This window comes from Lepisma saccharinum, chromosome 4 (genome assembly GCF_977018435.1).
Source record: "Lepisma saccharinum chromosome 4, izLepSacc3.1, whole genome shotgun sequence".
NCBI classification, from domain to species: domain Eukaryota; kingdom Metazoa; phylum Arthropoda; class Insecta; order Zygentoma; family Lepismatidae; genus Lepisma; species Lepisma saccharinum.
Genome location: NC_139232.1, coordinates 104,869,141 through 104,888,978, shown reverse-complemented (window position 1 = coordinate 104,888,978; position 19,838 = coordinate 104,869,141). Strand labels below are relative to the sequence as shown.

At 36.3% G+C, this 19,838-nt stretch overlaps 1 protein-coding gene across 1 annotated transcript in view; it reads left to right on the top strand.

Annotated features, from left to right (window-relative positions):
- The window catches only part of LOC145986700 (uncharacterized), a 32,950-nt gene that overhangs the window by 4,632 nt on the left and 8,480 nt on the right, over positions 1–19,838 (top strand). Inside the window, exons 2-3 of the mRNA XM_083121013.1 lie at positions 2,402–2,582; positions 4,081–4,162. Of these exons, the coding sequence (XP_082977139.1) occupies positions 2,402–2,582; positions 4,081–4,162 (263 nt within the window). The remainder of the gene's footprint in view (positions 1–2,401; positions 2,583–4,080; positions 4,163–19,838) is intronic.

Here is a 19,838-nt window from a genome sequence, read left to right as displayed (position 1 = left end):
TTAATATTAAACTATTATAATTTTCAGGACAATTAGAAACATTACTATTCATAATATGTGTGGAGATCTACTTGGGTATATACCCCATTTAATACTTAAGATCAGTATGCTACTTCAAGGGAGATTTAGATCCAAAAGTAGATTTTCTATTTTAGATATAGTTAGAAAATAAACAGTATTATAGAGGGTGCATTTGATAAGTGTGTTAAAAGATGTAACACTATTTTCCTTCTTTCTTTTTTTTTCTTTTGCTTCATTTGCATGTTAGTTAGTCAAATTCAAACAATGAATATCACATCATATACTATTAAATTTTATTCACAAAATACAAGAAGGTCAAGGCCGAAAAATCACGCATCAAGACGATGCTTTCACTTTCTCTGACAGTGGTGGCATGATCCACAAGGAATTTTTAACTACTAACTAACTAACTAACTAACTAACTCTCTAGCCTTCTTAAGACTGTTCATGACTGCAGCAACACAGGCCTTCCATCTTTCCCTATCTTGAGCAAGATCTATATACTCTTTTCCATCCCTACCGATTTCCCTTACGTCCATCTCAACGTTGTTCCTCCATCTTCGTCTTGGCCTTCCTACAGGTCTCTTACCATCAGGTTTCCCAACAAGAATCCTATAAACTCCTCTTTCGTCTCCCATTCGTGCCACATGGCCTGCCCACCTAAGTCTTCTTGATTTAATTATTCTAATAATATCTGGACATGAATACAAATTATGTAGTTCTAAATTATGTAACCTTCTCCACTCACCTGTCTCCTCATCCCTTTTAGGTCCAAATATTTTCCTAAGGATCTCATTTTCAAATACTCTCAATTTATGTTCCTCTTTCAATGTAAGGGACCAACTTTCACATCCATATAATACTACAGGCAAAATTACTGTTTTGTATATTTTAACTTTTAGTTTCTTAGATATATGAAACGAGAAAACAAAAGTTTATGAAGAGAGAGGTAACATGCATTTCCTGAATTAAGCCTACTTTTTATTTCCTCTTTAATATAATTTTCATTTGTTAATATTACTCCTAAGTATTTGAATTTTGGAAACTGGTTCAAACGAGTTGTTATCAATAATTAGATTTTGATTATTACCTAACACTTGGTTTCGGTGTAAGCATATATTTAGTTTTCTCTTTGTTAACTTCCAAACCTATCTCTTTAGCAGTTTTGAAAAATATTTTAGCATTATTCTTAATTGTATTTACATCATCCCCCAGTAAGTCTACATCATCTGCATATGCTAACAACTGAGTCACACCATTTAATTTTAGCCTTTCGTTAGTTTCTTTTACCTTCCTAACAGCATATTCTAAGGCAAAATTAAAGAACACTGGATATAATGCATCTCCTTGTTTTAACCCATCATGAATTGTAAATTTGTCAGACATATTAATACCCACACGAATTTTACTTTCTGTTTCACTGGTTCATATTTTTATCATACTAACAAGCTTCTTAGGTATTCCAAACTCTACTAATATATTATATAATTTCTCTCTTTTGACCGAATCATATGCTTTTTTGAAATCAATGAATAGCTGATGGACATTTTGATTATATTCCCACTTTTTTTCAAGTGTGTGTCTGATGTGAAAAAATTGATCTGTAGTTGATCTGTTACGTTTAAATCCACATTGATAATCACCTATAATTTCATTAGCATATGGGGTTAGTCTTGTTAAAAGAATGTTAGACAGTATTTTGTATGTTGTTGAGAGTAGAGAAATTCCACGGTAATTATTGCAGTTCATTTTATCACCTTTTTTAAACACAGGAACAATTATGGATTCTTTCCACTGTTGAGGGATTTCTTCTTTATTCCATATTAAACAAATTAATTTATGAATTTGACATATTAATGAATTTCCACCATATTTAATTAACTCAGCTTGTATTAAATCAATGCCAGGTGCTTTGTTATTCTTTAGCCTTTTAATAGCATCTTTAACTTCAGTCAAGTTAGGTTCTGGAACTAAAGGTTCTGCTGTGTGTACTTCATTTACTTCTGATTTATCTCCTACATGGACATTTAAAAGGTCATTAAGCAGTTCTTCCATCTATTTAGAATATCGCTTGGGTCAGCTAGAAAATCACCGTCTTTATCTTTTATCAAGTTTACTTTAGGTTGCCACCGCTTTCTAAACTCATTTACACCTTTATATAAATCTCTGATATTTTTATTTTTGCTGTTTGTTTCATTTCTAACAATATCATACTGAGAAAATTTATCAAGACCTGTTCTAACTGTGTATAAAAATCAACTTTAGTATTATCATCTTTATCTTCCGTTGGTGCATGTATGTTTTTTAAAATAATTTTACACCACCTACCCTGTAAAACTGCATATGGTATCCTATCATTAATACATTCTACTGTTTTAAGAGCCGAGATGAAGAAGCAGTGGAAGAACCGCAAGTGCCGTCAACTCCTGAACAGCAGTTCAGTGACAATGAATGGGAGGGGAAGGGTGATGAGGCAACTCCAATTGTACCATCAACGGCCCTGAATAGTGCACTGTCTTTGCTGGGAACTTATGATTCTGATAATAATTCAGGATCCGAAGGTAAATGAAAATTTTATTGAAAATAATCTTTCTAATTTCTTTACATTTTTCTGTTACCTGTGGTAACACCATGTTCCACTGTGCCTCTGTGTTCCAGTATTTGCTGATGAATAGGAAATTATATTTTGCATACTGGAAAATTAATACACAGAGCAATGAATTTGCATGTGCTTCATAACTGTTCAATTGACACATTTATTTTGACTCCAAGACAAAATTATCATTATTATTTATGATTTAAAAAGAATCGATGAATGGTGTTTAGAACATTTCTGCCTACACCATACTAAAATTTCATTACGTTGAAGGAATTTTTACGGAGGGAAAAACAATTTTTCGGCCTTGACCTTCTTCCGACGGGGTGATGCAGGAAAACGCCATTCCATGCTTTGGCGTTTCGTTTTAGGGTCGTACCTCACACACCAGCTCTCATCCTCTGTAACAATGCATTGCAAGAAATTTGGATCTGAATTCTCCAGATTTCTTTCTCCTCCCACGCCTCAAAATCGCTTTGAAAGTTCAGAGATTTGAGGATATTCCGGACATCCAACAGAACGTGACGAGGGTCTTGAACACCATCCCGAAAGAAGACTTTTCTGAAAGTTTCCAGGACATGTACAACCGTTCTCAACGGTGCATAGCCATGGGAGGAGACTATTTTGAAGGACAGTAAGGTAGGTTTCATTAAGAATTCGTCTACGTTCGATATTCAGGATCATTCATCGAACTTTATTGTCAGAGGTTGTATTTTGCTTAAATATAGTGGATAAATTAGCTACAACACTATTACAGATTTGTAATCCTTAGATTATCATAATTATTTCAAATGAGTAAAAAAGTTTAATACAAGAAGGTGAACAGGGAAATCTGCAAAAGTATTGCGTTTCATTTAAACGGTTTGATCCAGAATTCTCGACCTAGAGGGAATCTATTTGAGGTGGCTTAAGGGCAGGGTAACTCTGGTGACAGCCCTGGGCGCAACCTTCGGGGCACCAAAAGGGACGTCCCGCTTGAGTAGCGCCAAAACTTTATGTATGATTACGTAAGCGTAGCTATGTATTTTTTAAGAAATTGGATTTGTGTAGACAAGAATTAATTGAAGTTACTGCTGCATAACACAATAATTATACTGCAAAATCATGTAGCAATTTAAGCTAAGAGATTCCTCTCCTTTTGATGTCATTATGTACGAAATAAACAAGTAACTAAAATGAACCTCTTTTGAATGGTAACACGTGAGATATTATAAAAAAACGGTATTTTTACTCATTAAAACCATAAATTTATAAGTGGTCATTTTTATCCATTTTAGGAAATAGGGAGCCAGGATTGAAAGTTCGGGATGGAAGGGTGGAAAGGAAGGGGCGCGAAGAAAACCACCTCACACGGGTGAAAATTCAATCTTGAGCCACCCCTCAATCTAGATGTAAAGTTAATACCAAAATGGCCATAAACTTCGGGGTGGTTAAATAACTGAAAATCGTCTCTTCTTTTTCAGAACTTGTGATTATGTCAATGTTCAATGAAACAGTTTCTCCGGCTAACTACCAGAAGACTTTGAGTAAAGTGGTCAGTGAGGGGTAAGTATTCAGACAGTTTCTTATATATATATATATATATATATATATATATATATATATGTGAATGTGTGTGTGTGTGTGTGTGTGTGTGTGTGTGTGTGTGTGTGTGTGTGTGTGTCTAGTGACGCTGCCAGACAGAAAGAAGCTAGTAGAGATGCAAAGGTGGAAGTAGGAATATTTGCTTTTGAGGGAGAAGGAGTCACATTTAGTGTACAAATACACGAAAAAAGCACATTCTTACTGGTTTACTGTATTTTCGTCCCTCCTGCCCCCTCCTGGTGCTGTCTCTCTCTCTCTCTCTCTCTCTCTCTCTCTCTCTCTCTCATCGTTGTTGGATGACCCTCTTCCTAAATTCACATGTTCTCTCTTTCTTTTTTTCTTTATCTGCTTCCCTTTCTCACTTTCCTCTATTTCTCTTCCTCGCTCTCTTTCTATATGTCGCTATTTCTGTTTTTCCCTCATTCCTTCTACCATGGGCGTAACTTGGGACCTAACGGGGAACGAGGGAGCCACAACCTCTTGCTTACTGTGCGCTCTTCTGTAACCAGTTCATGAACCAACGCCAGGGATTCGTTCGAAGTGTGGCATGTGGCCCCATCTTGTTGGAAGTAGGAGTATAGTCTATCTTCTGGTGTCAGTTCGTCGTAAAACGTTTGCAAGAAGCCACGATAAACTGCACTATTCACTGTTGATTCAAAGAACACTGGACCCACTATACGTGTTGTTGGAAATGCACAACAAACACCAATTTTTAGTCATGGAGGGGTGTCATAATGCTCAGCGTGCAGAATATGTGGTACATCATACGCAACTAAGACTTTAATTATAGAAATAGAGATCACTGTGTACGACATTATACACATTTGTAGGCAGGAAGCATTATTTCGCAGGTGGTTTTGTTCCTGGGTACCGTCCGCAGATATTCTTCCACTATCACAATTTGCTGATGCACGGAAAACACCATCTTCTCAACGCGACTTGTTTACCAGAACTGCTAGGCATTTGACAGATCCATGAACAACTAACAATATTTATGAACAATTAAATTAAAGCATGAATGAGTATGTGTATTGCTCTTGCACAGATTTCTATGTCTACTTACATAGCAGAGATTTACACATACAATTAGTAGCTCGTCTGGTATTACCCGGCCGGGCTACTTTCATGTGGGCCACCTGGTATAATACATACATGAACTCCTACACTGTCCTCAACAAGTACTGCGGCAGTTTGTATCCTTATTTGCACAAGATACAATTCAGTCTACACGTGTATCAATATACGCTCTATAAAACGCACCTTATTACTAACTTCGTTGACCCTGTACAACAGACTGACTTTACCCACCTGACAGTGCGCAAATTATGCAACAAATACAGCAAACAAAAGTTGCATGAGTCGCACATAGTACAGAAATATCCCCAATACAACAGGAAAAGTTTTCGTAAACTACTTTTGACCCACTCACTAAGGTCTCTCCTAATGTTAAAGCCTTGTCTACCAATACAAAGTAAACTGTCCTAGCCCCATCTCCAATTTTGGCCTCTGATCACCAGCTATCGTGACTAAGATGACCAAGATAGCATCAGCAACAGAAAACATACATTGTAACTTAATGTTTGCTTGACGATACCTCCATGGTCATTCTAGTACGATGCAAAGGAGCACATTAAAAAATAATATCATTATCAACAGAGGCAGGGGATATGAATATAGAAGCTACGTCGTAAGAACATGATAGAAAGAAATTGACAGTCAACACTATATCAATTGACGACCTTTGTGTCGGTATTTCACAATGAAGCAATGATGAGACTGGAAAGCGAGGTGGGGGTGGGGGTGGGGGTGTTAAGTATGGTAGGAATAGTTAAAGATGGGTTTATAAAAGGGCCCCTCTTCTACTAAATAATCCTGCAATCTGATTGACTTGGTTCGGCCTATCAACATTGATTACATAGCAGGATAGTTGAGGGAAGATATAAGTAAGTTGGACACGATTTTTCTTGATCAGATCTAAATCCTCAATGCTGAAACTTAAGTCGCAATTGCAGATTTATAAAAATCTTTAATCTGAACGCGATGTTCAATATGCTGCAATACTTGCTATTTTGCTATAAGCACTTAACTTCTGTAGATCCTCTTTGTGTACGATTAATCTCTATTATATACCTAGGTAATTATGTAAAGGCTATGTTCGACCAGCATTCGGGCTCGTCAGGGTCTAACACACACAAACAATTATTTATAACTAAATTATTTTCAAGAGCCGAGGAAACTTGGTAGGCCTTCAATAAATATTGTAACATAATAAACATTTATAGCGTGGGAAATCCTTTCGCATTACAGGTATTTCAATGTAATAGAGGGGCTTTATAATTTGATTAGAGATAAGAGGACGGTATTTCGAAACCAACACAAAGCAATTTCCTGCTCATTCTCGTAACCTACTCCATATTCGTGACTCGGAGTCATAAACTTATTTTAGCAAGCCACAAATTTGTTCCGATGCAAACACTGACATAACGTACTTTTATTCATCCTACTACGGTTTCGTGAATGCATAATTTGTGGATATTTGTCACGAAATGCGTTTAGTTAGAATTGAAATGTTACAAAACTTAAATAAGTAAACCAACCAACAACGTCATAATGCAAGTTTGAACTGCATTTGCAGATGCGTTATTGGACTGCTGACTCACATTCGAAGTTCAGATGAAAAAATCAGAATAATTTACGCTGGAACAAGATAATATATATTTTTTCCTTTTTGGATTTCATCAGATTTGAGGCTTTGTGGTTTCTAACACTGCATAAAGACATTTTGTATTGATTGCTGGCTCCTCTAAACAGGTGAACTATTTGTTATGATTTATATTTCAGTTCAATAGTAATTTTGGTGTTTTTTCCATATTTTTTTCTGGAACATTACAAAATGTATCTTCAAGTAAAAGCACTTACAAGATGTACTGATAAAAGGAACGTTTTGTAAGACCACCTACAAAAAGATAAGGAAACTATATTCCGTGTCGCAGGCCTTTCCAGGGCCAGTGCAACGAGTTCATTGCCCTTGTAGAAACTGAGATTTCTGGTTTCGAGTCCCGGTATTATTATTATTATTATTTTGACAGTGTACTCCGCGTTCATGTAGCTCCTAAATTGTCCTCATGATGATAACACTAAAATTTACATTTCCACATGGATTCAAAAACACGTAACCACTCGTTCCTAAGGACAGAGCTACATAAATAGGAATTCTTCAAACAAAACGTATACTGTTAAGTCTTGTTTCCATGTTAATAAGACCTTAAAATGCTGACCAAGGCAAACTTTTATAGTATAAAATATATATATATAAAAACGTAACGTAAATTCTTATTGTGAATATTGTCTGAAGAAGACCCTGTTCGAGGGTGGAAACGTTACGTTCTTATGTATATTTTACATACAATTAAAGTTTGCCTTGGTCATCATTTTAAGGTTTTATTTACAAAACGTATAGTTTCTAATGTACAAAAAATAGTTTAAATAGGCAATAAACATATTATTGTTAACCAGGACTAATTTGAATTAGTAATCGTGATATTTGTTCATAGACACCAAAATAAGCAGGTCATATTTACTAGATTTAGCAAAAAGGCTACCAAATTCTAGTTTAGGATTACCAAGAAGTTTAATTCTTGAGAGAAAACGTTTGTTTGGAATAACCAAACAATAGTTTCCAATGATCAAATATTTGTTTAAATGTTCAACAATCACATTATTGTTCACCAGAACTAATTTATTTTCGTAATCGTGTATATTTGTTCACAGTTGATTAATAATATGGTCAAATCTACTAGATTTAGCAATAAGGCTGTTATTTTTTTGTTTGTTTATACTTATTAAGAAGCCTAACCGAACAGGAATAGGCAAATTAGGGCCGGAGACGGAAAAATACTGTTGGAGAGCTTATCTTTCTTTTAACGTATATTCCTTGGAACCAGTAGCGGCTTCTGCCTATTCGATCATTAGCACGTGCACACTCAAAAAATTCTGTAATAAAAAACATTATTATTATACTTATTTATTGAACTCTATGTCCTTTGAAACATCAAGTGTCCCCACGCCGCTTCACCAAGAGGGATGGTGAAGAAGCCTGCATTCAGTGATATCAACCCGCGTCGACCGAGTCGCGCTTGTTGCAAACCCATTATATTAGAGATTGTGCGACAGAGTCGAGACAACCCATACATCATTGCATTTTATTTTTTTTGTGAGTTAAATTTCGATGGTATATTGTCCCTCCGAATTGTGTCCCGTGCATGATAGGGGAAGAAAAAGGGGAAGGTGAGGAGGGCAACAGAAAGCGAGACGTGTGTTTTAAACATGCCTAATATTGCGTTTACTTAGTGCATCTTAGCCAAGATAAACTGTCTCTGTGGCGCAGTAGCCGAATTATCAACCCACGCGAAGGGAGCGTACATCAATCAGCCAGCTATTTTGCATTGTGTGTTTCTGTTACTGAGTTGCAAAATTCTTTAGCGCTGTCAAAAGCTCGTAACGGTTTCAGTGCAAACTTTTTGATTTGATGATGAATAGGGAAACTGTACATAGAGAGAGCAGAGACTTAATATTTAACGTTGTTGAATTTTTGGATGGAAGTTAGCTACAAAGTCTGTAGCAACTGCAGAAATATATTTATACGCGGATGGGAAGGAAACGTTCTGAAGTAAGAAGCAGGGCAGTGTGAACTGAGTGAGTTCTGTAATTTTCTTTAAGATTTATTATGCTCTTGATTTCCTTGATTTGCTTGGTTCGATCAGTCTGTCATTAGAAATAAACAACAGCTAGATAGATTACAATTGATTTGCTCCATGTGGTAGTTGGATCGTTTTCTTTGGTGAACGCCAATGTTATTATTCTCCTTGTTCATTAATATCAGCGGAGCGGAGGAGGAAATTTTTATGACATATATTTTGCAAATCGACAATAGTATGGATATTGTAGATCGGTATTTCTATGTATCGAGTGATTTTGCCAGCTTATCGAATGCTGAGTTACATACTATTGCACAATAACATCGCTCTTCTCGTGATTTCCTGGATAATTTTCGAAATATTTGAAATTTGTAAAAAATCTGTTTTAAAAAATCATGAAATATAACTCTATCATAGCCTCATTTCCAGTGAAAGTTGATCAAAACTTGGGTTGCCAATATATTAAGCATCAATATGTGCTCAAGAAGGGGTGCGACTTTTTGACAGGGGTAGTTACAACACTTCTGGACGCGTGACTAAAGTGCACACCAATAGAGGCAGGCCACGAGCCGCCATTGCCTGACACCAATTCAACGAAGTAGGTTGTAGGTGAGTCCACATTGCACCGTGAAACCAACTACACGCACGAGTGCAGAGAGAGTCACAAAGTGAAGCGAAATAGACGGAGTTACTGATCATCAGTTGTCGTGACTAAGATAACATCAGCAACAGGGGAAAACATGCCATTCTAACTTCCTGTTTGCTTCACGATACATCCTTGGTCATTCCACGGTGACGCACAAACACAAATAATAATAATAATAATAAAAAAATAATGTTCATTATCAACAGCGGCAGGGGATATGAATATTATAAAAGTTACGTGGTAAGAACATGATAGAAAAAATGTTGGCACTCAACACTATTGACGACCATTGTGAGGATCTCTCACAATGTGATGATGATGACATTGGAAAGGGGGAGGGGTGTTTACGAACGATAGGAAAAGCTAAGGATAGGATTATAAAAGGCCTTCTGCTACTAGGCAATCCTGCAGTCTGGTTGATCTGGTTCAGACCATTCAGGTAAATTCAACACGAGTTTTTCTTGATCATGTCTAAATCTTCATTGCTGAAACTTAGTATATAAATCCTGAATCTTGAATGCATGTTCAATATGCTGCAGTGCTTGCCATTTTACAATGAGCACTTAACGTCTGTAAGTCCTTTTTGACTACGATTAATCTTTAATTTATAGTTTTGTTTAGCTTCTGTTTGACCAGCGTTAAGGGCTTAATGTTGAAGGAATCAAGCTCAAGAGGGGCTAACACACGCACACATATTATTATTTACAACTAAATTATTTACCATCAATGAACAATTTAACTTAAATGATGCAACTACTTCTCTTGTAGTCTACGGTTGTTACAAGCATAAAAACATATGTGTTTTTTGTTGTGACGTTTAAATAACATCTTTATTCATCTTAAATAACAATAAAACAGACTGCTTGCTTGACAGTTAAGTTGCTACAATCCAACAATGTAACATTGACAAGATTCGTTGTATAACTGATCCTTTTTTAAAGACGTTCTTTTTATTTAATCAAATATGTAATGTTCTAGTATCTGACACGTCGCAAGAGACATTCGATGTTGATTACTGGCTCTTATGAACAGACGAGCAAATATCTATAATTTACATTGTAATAGATCGCAATTTAAGTATTTCTGTCCATAGTTTTTCTGATACATTACGAGAGTACATGAAATAGTACTTAGAAGATGTACCTAGAAAAGAAAAATGTGGCCTGAGACCACCTGCAAGAAGAGAAGAAAACTATATTCAGTTTCACAGGCCTTTTGAGAGCCGAGGGCCAGTTCACGTGCGGTCAGCGCATCGAGTTCATTGCCGTTTTAGCAACTGAGGTTTCTGATTTCGAGTTCCGTGATGTTGTTTTCATCAATGTCATCTCATCTTCGCATTAGCAAATTCAGACAGAGTAGCAACGCTAAATAACGAAAACTACACCAAAAATATCAATTTTTGCTCTTTTTCTGACATTTTCACAGTGTACTCCGTGCCACCATTGCATTCAAGTACCTTCTCAATTGTTCTCATGACGGTAACGCTGACATTCCACATGGAATCAAAAACGTAACCATTCCTTCCAAAGGGCAGAGCTACATAAATAGGAATTTTTCAAACAAAACGTATACTGTTAAGTCTTGTTTCCATGTTAATAAGACCTTAAAATGCTGATCAAGGCAAACTTTTATAGTATAAAATATATATATAAAAACGTAACGTAAATTCTTATTGTGAATATTTGTCTGAAGAAGACCCTGTTCGAGGGTGGAAACGTTACGTTCTTATGTATATTTTACATACAATTAAAGTTTGCCTTGGTCATCATTTTAAGGTTTTATTTACAAAACGTATAGTTTCTAATGTACAAAAAATAGTTTAAATAGGCAATAAACATATTATTGTTAACCAGGACTAATTTGAATTAGTAATCGTGATATTTGTTCATAGACACCAAAATAAGCAGGTCATATTAACTAGATTTAGCAAAAAGGCTACCAAATTCTAGTTTAGGATTACCAAGAAGTTTAACCGAACTTGTTTTGCAAACTCAGTCAGGTTTTCTGCGTAAGCCTACACTGTAAAGAAAAATACACTTTCTGCACACTTTTGGAATACTTCCTCAAAACTACTTTTGATCAATTCTTGTACACATTAAATGTGTACAAGAAGTGTTTGGAAGTGTTTCAAAAATGTATAGGAAGTGCTTCAAACGTGTACAGGACGTGCTTCAAAAGTGTACAGGAAGTGTACAAAAGTGCTGCAAAAGAAGTGTTGTAGAAGTGTGCAAGAAGTGCTTTTAATATAAAGGTGTCCCAAAAGTGTGTAAGAAGTGTACTCGAGATACTACATTTGATCACTTCTGGTACACTTCATACATTTGGAACACTTTTGAAAATACATGAGTGACACTTTCAGAACACATTAAAAACACTTCTTGCACAACATGAGATATATCGCAATTCAGTACTTATACTTAGTTTCTAGCATAAAAATACAGTTGACTCACATTTAACTTGACAATTGAAGGAAAAAAAGAGCAACAACTTTCAACTTTGAACCAAAATTTTGTGTGATGCTACAGAATTGAAAAGACACTGTCAAAGAGGAGGTAATAGAAACACATTCTTTAACTATATACACCAGCAGTGAAAAATTAGTGGAAGCTTTTGACAATGGACAAAGTATGAGTAATTATATGGAATTAATAGAGACAACGATACAAAAAGCTCTTTTACAAGACAAAGGTTATATTTTCCATTTATATGTGTATACACAACACACATACAAACACACCCTCCCCCCCCACACACACATATATACATACATTGCTACTAACTACACGTTCACTCTTTGCCAATCTGCAAACTTTTGGCAGAAAATTGTAGCCTTCGGAGACATTTTGTATTTATGTCCCAACAAAATAAACCCCAACACTGCCATGAAAGGGGTGCACGCTTTGGGGTAATCTACTTCAAGAACGTAGTATGCCCCAACAAGTGCAAGTAAAAATGTCAGCAGGCTGGAGTGATTTTCTTCGTCCCTCACTTTGAAGAAACCTGCAACGAGGACCACACCTTTCACTTCCTTTTCCTCCATGAGCAGCGCAAGGTAGGGCGCTTCCTTTTCGAAACCCTTTGTAACACCTTGAAAAGTTGATACATCCTGGAAATATATGTACATATAACATTCATAAATGCTAGGTTTCTTAAATAATAGAAAACATTACTTGAATATTAAGTTATATTTAAATCAACCAAAAAATGCATATAGTAGTCCAAAATATAAATAACATTACACTTAACTGTAATTCTTTTAAGAGCTTATGTGTGAATCAAATGGACAACAAATTAATTTTAAAGAAACTTCATTATAATGTTACAATAGTATAAACACAACACTGGGAGTAATAAACACTAACTCAATGAAAAGATAATGCTGTAGTATAATTGAAAAAGAACCAATAAGAATGTACAAATTGCAACTATAAATATATAAATATATACGTTCACAAAGTGTTTGCATATAATAAAATGACACCATGTTTAAAAAAGCAGTTCCTGTCCATGAAAACTTCTTCTAAGGTTCATTTCTTTCCAGATTCATACATTACTCTCTATATTTTTATGTGATCATGCTTATACAATATGGATGAAACAAAAAACCAGAAGCCCAATTAATGGTTAGTAATTTGATTCAATTAAGGACTCTTGGGGAAAAGACAGTGAATTAAACATCACGTGCTCAGCCACCAGGGAGGCATTTTTCTTAGTTCAATGGCAAATTTAGTAACGTTTTGGGCAGTGACGTGCGGTGACGTCGACACTTGGGGTAGCAGTCAGTGGCGTGCTCAAGGGGGGGTTGGTGTGGGTCACACCCCTCCCTCCCCCCTTTAGGGCCCAGTATTCCTAAAAAAAAGAATGTCAATAACAGGAAAAGATTACAAAATGATGAATGATTACTAAAAAAAATGTACACGTAAACCCCACCCACATTCGAAAATAAAAAACGATTTGATTTGACTACTAAGCCAGAGATCCTGGGTTAGAATCTCAGCTTGGCCATGGGTATTCTTTGTGTGTGTCCCTTCATCAATTTTATCGTATCATCTTCGTGATTAGCCAAAAGTGGCGGAAAAACGAAGTAAAATAAACCAAATCGAGCAATCAATCAATGATTTGATTTCATTTTTGTTACTTAGAGTCGCTTTTTTGTCACATTTGGTTAATTGCGAAGATGATACGATAAAATTAATGAAGGTACAAACACAAAGAACACCCATACCCAGACGGGGTTCGAACCCGGAACTCCTGGTGTCGTAGCGCGCTGTGAATAACCACTCCCGCACAGTTGGTTGATCTGGTGTTTTAAGTCCACTTAAACATAAAAATCTCAAATTTTGGGTCAACATACACAGTTATTACACAAGATAATGAATGTGCTGTTAGAATGGAAATTCTTATCTTCACCTTTGTGAAACGCACAATACATTACGTTTTTTCTGGTTTTAAAAAAACAAATAATGTTAAATAGAGCACCTCAAATAGCTTTCATGGCATCGAAGAAACGTTCTGGATTATTCTCAGAAAGTTCAGTGAAAAAGAAGATTTTCTTTTTTTTTTTACGATTCCTGCCAACATCCATACATGCATACTTGGATTTTTGTAGACTTTTTAATCACACATTTTGGTTCGAAATCTATTCTACATTGCTTTATAGAATACTTAGGAAAATGCAGGCTCCAGAAACTGTTGGGCCTGTAAATAAATTTAAAACTTCTCGTTTAGGAATTTATTCCAGTTTTTGCCCTTAATGTCATATCATTGCTTATCTCTCACTTTTCAAAAATCCAAAAATTAATAATGTATAATGTCAAATACTGTGTTCCCCAGTAGTGGGAAAGTACCTATAACCAGGACAAGAAAGGAAGAGCCCCCCTCAAGCAGAATTGTCTACACTTAAACCTAGCTCAACATGCCCATATGAGCTTTTTGCTCAACTGTGGAAGCCCCTCTAATCCAAGATTTTTGTAAAAAAGCCCTCATGGATTCCATGAGAAAGGAAGAGCCCCTCGGATTGATGAGGCTACACTTATAAAAGGCACTTCTGTGAGATTGTTGTCCATAAACTTGTCAAAAATATGCCTTTCTTGATATTTTTTTTGCCCACACTTAAAACTAAGCCAAGATGCTCATAAGAGCCACCTACACACCCACCCATAATTTTTATAATTTTCTCTGGGAAAGACCTCATTTCTGCCATTTTTAAGATATATGTTCTTGATGTTGCAGTTATCAAATTTACTTGAATTTTTTTCCTGATTGTTGTGTCTTCCAGTCTGAAACAGTACCACCACAAAATCAGGCATGTCATATTGAATACTGGAGAATGAATTTGTAGCATCAAACTCATAATATGTACCAGATGCGGGCTTCTGTACACATTGATATGTATAAAATTGTAGAGGAACCTGTGGATTTTTTATTATATCAGCTTTGTATTTAAGAGCATAACTGGCCTCATACTCAACAACAGGGATTCTTAACTCCATAGTCTGAATAATGCATTTGCCTGCATCTGGTAGGGTATTAGGCAGAGCTTCTCCTGTAGGGTTTATTGCACTGTACCTCATCAAGGCATTGTTATCATTGGCAGCACTTCTAAATGTAATTCTTAACCCACCCTTCCACATAATTTCTTTGTAATCTGAGAAGAATCCTGGCAACAGGCGCATAGGGAACAGCACTGTGTGGTTCTTAGATAATATCTTATCACCAGCCTCAAATCCACCTATTTTGTAGTATGAAGCCTCGGTTTTTTATAATTTTAATGTGGCCAAAGCTGTGGAGGTAATGCCGGGATAATCCACTCTGTTTATAACAACGCCATGCTTTCTGATCTCAATTTCAGAGAATAGATGCGGCACAAAATTATCTACCAATCTTATATTTGAATTTGCCGGATAATCGGTACCATCGAGCTTTACAACATCAAATTTGATGTATAGATCTGCTCTGTGAGGGTGTATAAATCCATCCCCTACATCACGATCAACCTCAATCTCTGTGTTGGGTTGATTTAAATTTGCAAATGTCCTCCTGTTTGGGGGGAATGATTGTAGCTCATAACTCTCAATATTTTCCATTTTTTTCTTGTATGTATTTTTATTTAAATGTTAATCTCTATGATTGCAGTTGTTGTGGCTCCAGCAAAATCAACTAATTCTTCTTTTTCATTAGTGACCATCAATTCAATATAATCTATTCTATTATGACACACAGGAAAATATAATGTTGGGGATGGATTGTAGATGATGGGCTCCATAAATTCAGAATTAGGTTTGAATGTTGCAATGATGCCTGTTTGTTTGTGAGTGCCTATGCCATTTGATTTGGTGATCATACCCTCAGCCACATTACAGTGAATATTCAGAGTTTCTATGGCTAAGAATTTAGGTATATTCATAGCAGTGTGTTTGATTGCTGCTTCAAGTTTTGTGTTGTTCTCAAAGCCTAACAGCTCTCCTATAGTACCCAGATCCACTGTTTCTGTAGCAGATACAATTTCTACTCTGTGAGTGACAGAATTTTGACTTAACACTATACCTCTGGGTAATTGAGCATTTAGAGTGGACAGATTATATTGCCCTGGAGTAATAACAATTTTTTGATCCCCTACTGCAATTGTGTTGTTGTGGTGTGTAATATTAGGGATCAAGTACATGCCATAAAATGCCCTGAGAGCTATTGTTTTGGGATACACAATATCATCATGTAATTTGAGTTTCAATATTGAATTTTGGCTGGTGAGGTGAAATACCCCCATGATGTTTCAGATACCACAAGGCTTTTTGAAAATCTTCAATTGATGGTTTATTTATTTGAGACATGTATCTAGGAACAGATAAACACAAATGTCCACAATTAACATCTTTGAAGTTTTGAACACGGGCATTATTGTAATAAAGATTAGCTGAATTTAGATATTTTATTAAATTTTCAGGTGGAACACCCCCAAATGAATCAAACACAAATGCCTCATTTTTTAAATATTTAAGATAACAGATCCAGTGAGTGCCCTGATTTTTGTACTTATCCAAATTAACAATGCCACACTCTTTGTTGAGTGGTTGTTCTGGTAAAGAATCAGACATGTACACACCTCTAAAATGTTTGATGCCCAGTGGCTTGATTAAAGCTTCAATATCTTGGTTTGTAAGCGGCTCTTGTTTTTTTTAAACTTATTCATGGCTCTCTTAACACCTTTGCCCTGTTTCTCCATTGCCAGGTTATGGCGCCTCTGCTCATCTAATTCTGCCCTATTCTTCTTGGCATCTATTACTGTCTTTCCTATTGCGGCTGATCCCCCGGCCAAGCTCCCCACAGCCCCGAGAGCAGCTAAGATGGCAGGGATGGTAAATATAAATCCCCCCACATGTGATTTTTTTCTTGATTGCTGTAATTTTTTTAATTGGGGGGTACTAAGCAACAATTTCATACCATGACCCTTGGCAATACAAGAATTTTTTTTCTTGCGCTGCTTTTTGGTCAAAAGACTGTCAATAGTTTTAAGAGATTTGAGACCTGCATAAGGTATTTGATACATAACACCCTTGGCCTTCATTGTAGGTTTATTATATACATATTCACAACCCCCACCCCAGTTTTTGTTTGGTGCTCATAGCTATGGTGGTTCCCAATGCTGCTATTTTTTCACTTAAAGAAGCATCTTTGCTTACAAATCTACCAAATGCAGCCTCTTCTAATTTCTTGTCTGCAACATGTCTCTTGTCAAGATCAGAATGTGTGTTGTATGCAATATCATGGTCTCTACAAGCAGCATCTAGGGGTTAACACCAGGATCACCTCTGTGTAATCTATGATCTAATTTTGTGCCTGGACCACAATACTGATAGCCTGGAATATGCAGTTCAAATGGCAGCTTGTTTATAATGTCATTAACAAGGCCCCGACCCTCAGAAATATTCCAAAATTTGGGGGGGTAGAGTATTAATAATTTTTATGAGATATCCAATGCCCTTAGTGTCATTCACTATAAAATTAGACAATTTGGTGCTTATCATGTCCATAATTCCAACCTTTTCATTGTAAAAATTGTTGTTGCCAGCATTTTCCTCCCCAGCTATCACCAATAGCCTATCTACAAGTTTCCTGACATCATCAACCCACACAAATTCTTTGGGCAGGGTGTTGTATTGTTTGATTCCACTGCCAGTCTTGATTTGTGACCATATGGGCTTGATTAAATTGTTGTATTTTGCCCCACTGCTCGACTTAACCCTTTTTTGTGTGGGATCATTGTTCTGGTATAGAGCATCTGATTTTATTAATATTTCTTTGTAATCCTCATAATCTTGATCTGTATAGCTGCCAGGCCTTTTCCTAGTCATCAATTCCCACAATCCAGGTGTGCCGGAGTACTTAACAAAAGCACCTTTTTCTCCAAGTCGAGATTCTGAATATACAATTATATCATCTCCCATAAATGTTACTCTGAAATTGCCAATTCTATGTATGATGCTGCCATCAAGCTCTGTGTCAGCATATAAGCCAAACACCTCATCTTTATTGTCTTTAGGTGTGGTTAAATATTTTTGAGCAAGAAGACCCAATTCAATAGGATCCTGACTAGCCTCAATTCTTCTAGGAGCAATAGGACTAGGTGTATGAATACTGGAACTCTGGCATTAAGAGGTGCTTCATGCTTTCTTTTCAGACCAGATGTAGATGCTTGTGGGGGCAATGTTGATGACTGTGCAGAACAAGTATCTTTATGTGTATATGCGAAGTATTGCATGTTATATTTTCTATGGCATTTGGGGCATATTTTTGTGGGAGTTTTGCATTTGTCTGGATTACAAATCTTTTGGTGTCTGGCCCAATTAGAGCTAAATATATTTTTATTGCATTGGTCACAATATTTTTGTTTTGGCATTTTTCTTGTTGTTTATTATATACAATTTCCTGGGCTTCAATTCAAAATTCTATGCTGGATCAGTTGGGTTCAGCACTGTGCTTTGTGTGTGTGTGTATGTGTGTATGTATATATGTGTGCTAATATTTTTGGCTTTGGTATTTATATACAATTTCTTGGGGTTCAAATCAAATCTCTATGCTGGATAAAAATATCAGTTGGGTTCAGCAGTGTGATTTGTAATTCAATTTATACAAATCTACAATTAAAAAATATAAGCAGCACTGGAACAATACAACCTTACTCTTCAACAGCTCTTACAATACTGGCTGATATGCAATGCAAAATCTCTTTATATACACTAAGCACGGACCGCATTGAAAATATCTGAAACAATAGGCCAATCAGAATATAACACATAATCACATTATGTCATAAGCACCCAATCAGAAAACAACACATCTGAAACAATAGGCCAATCAGAATATAACACATAATTACATTATGTCATAAGCACCCAATCAGAAAACAACACGTATCTAATAATTTATTGGATAATAATTTGTTGCACAGCATGATGCAATATAAATATATCAGAAATAGGCCACAACTTGACCACAAGTGGACCGGAAGTAGTCAAACCGGAAGTGGACCGGAAGTGGACCGGAAGTGGACCGGAAGTAAACCGGAAGTAAACCGGAAGTGGACCGGAAGTGGACCGGAAGTAAACCGGAAGTGGACCGGAAGTGGACCGGAAGTGGGCAGAAATAGGTAGAAATAGCCAAAAATAGACCGGAAATGGACCGGAAGTGGGCAGAAATAGGTAAAAATAGACCGGAAGTAAATATGGGTAGGTATGGGTGTGTGTGTAGGTGGCTCTTATGAGCATCTTGGCTTAGTTTTAAGTGTGGGCAAAAAAAATATCAAGAAAGGCATATTTTTGACAAGTTTATGGACAACAATCTCACAGAAGTGCCTTTTATAAGTGTAGCCTCATCAATCCGAGGGGCTCTTCCTTTCTCATGGAATCCATGAGGGCTTTTTTACAAAACTCTTCGATTAGAGGGGCTTCCACACTTGAGCAAAAAGCTCATATGGGCATGTTGAGCTAGGTTTAAGTGTAGACAATTCTGCTTGAGGGGGGCTCTTCCTTTCTTGTCCTGGTTATAGGTACTTTCCCACTACTTTCCCCCGCAAAAATAAGAAAAATAAAAATGAAATATGCATGGTCTTACGTGTAAATACATATATGTAGGTACTCACAGAATCATCACTGGTTTGTCCACAATTGACACAATGAATGATGCAAGTTCCTTCAGTTTTGTTTCATTTCATGCATCTTTTCGTTGCCAAACAAGAGTTTCATCTCTTACAGGAACTGAATTAGAATAGAAAATATCAACAGCATTGAAAGGAGAT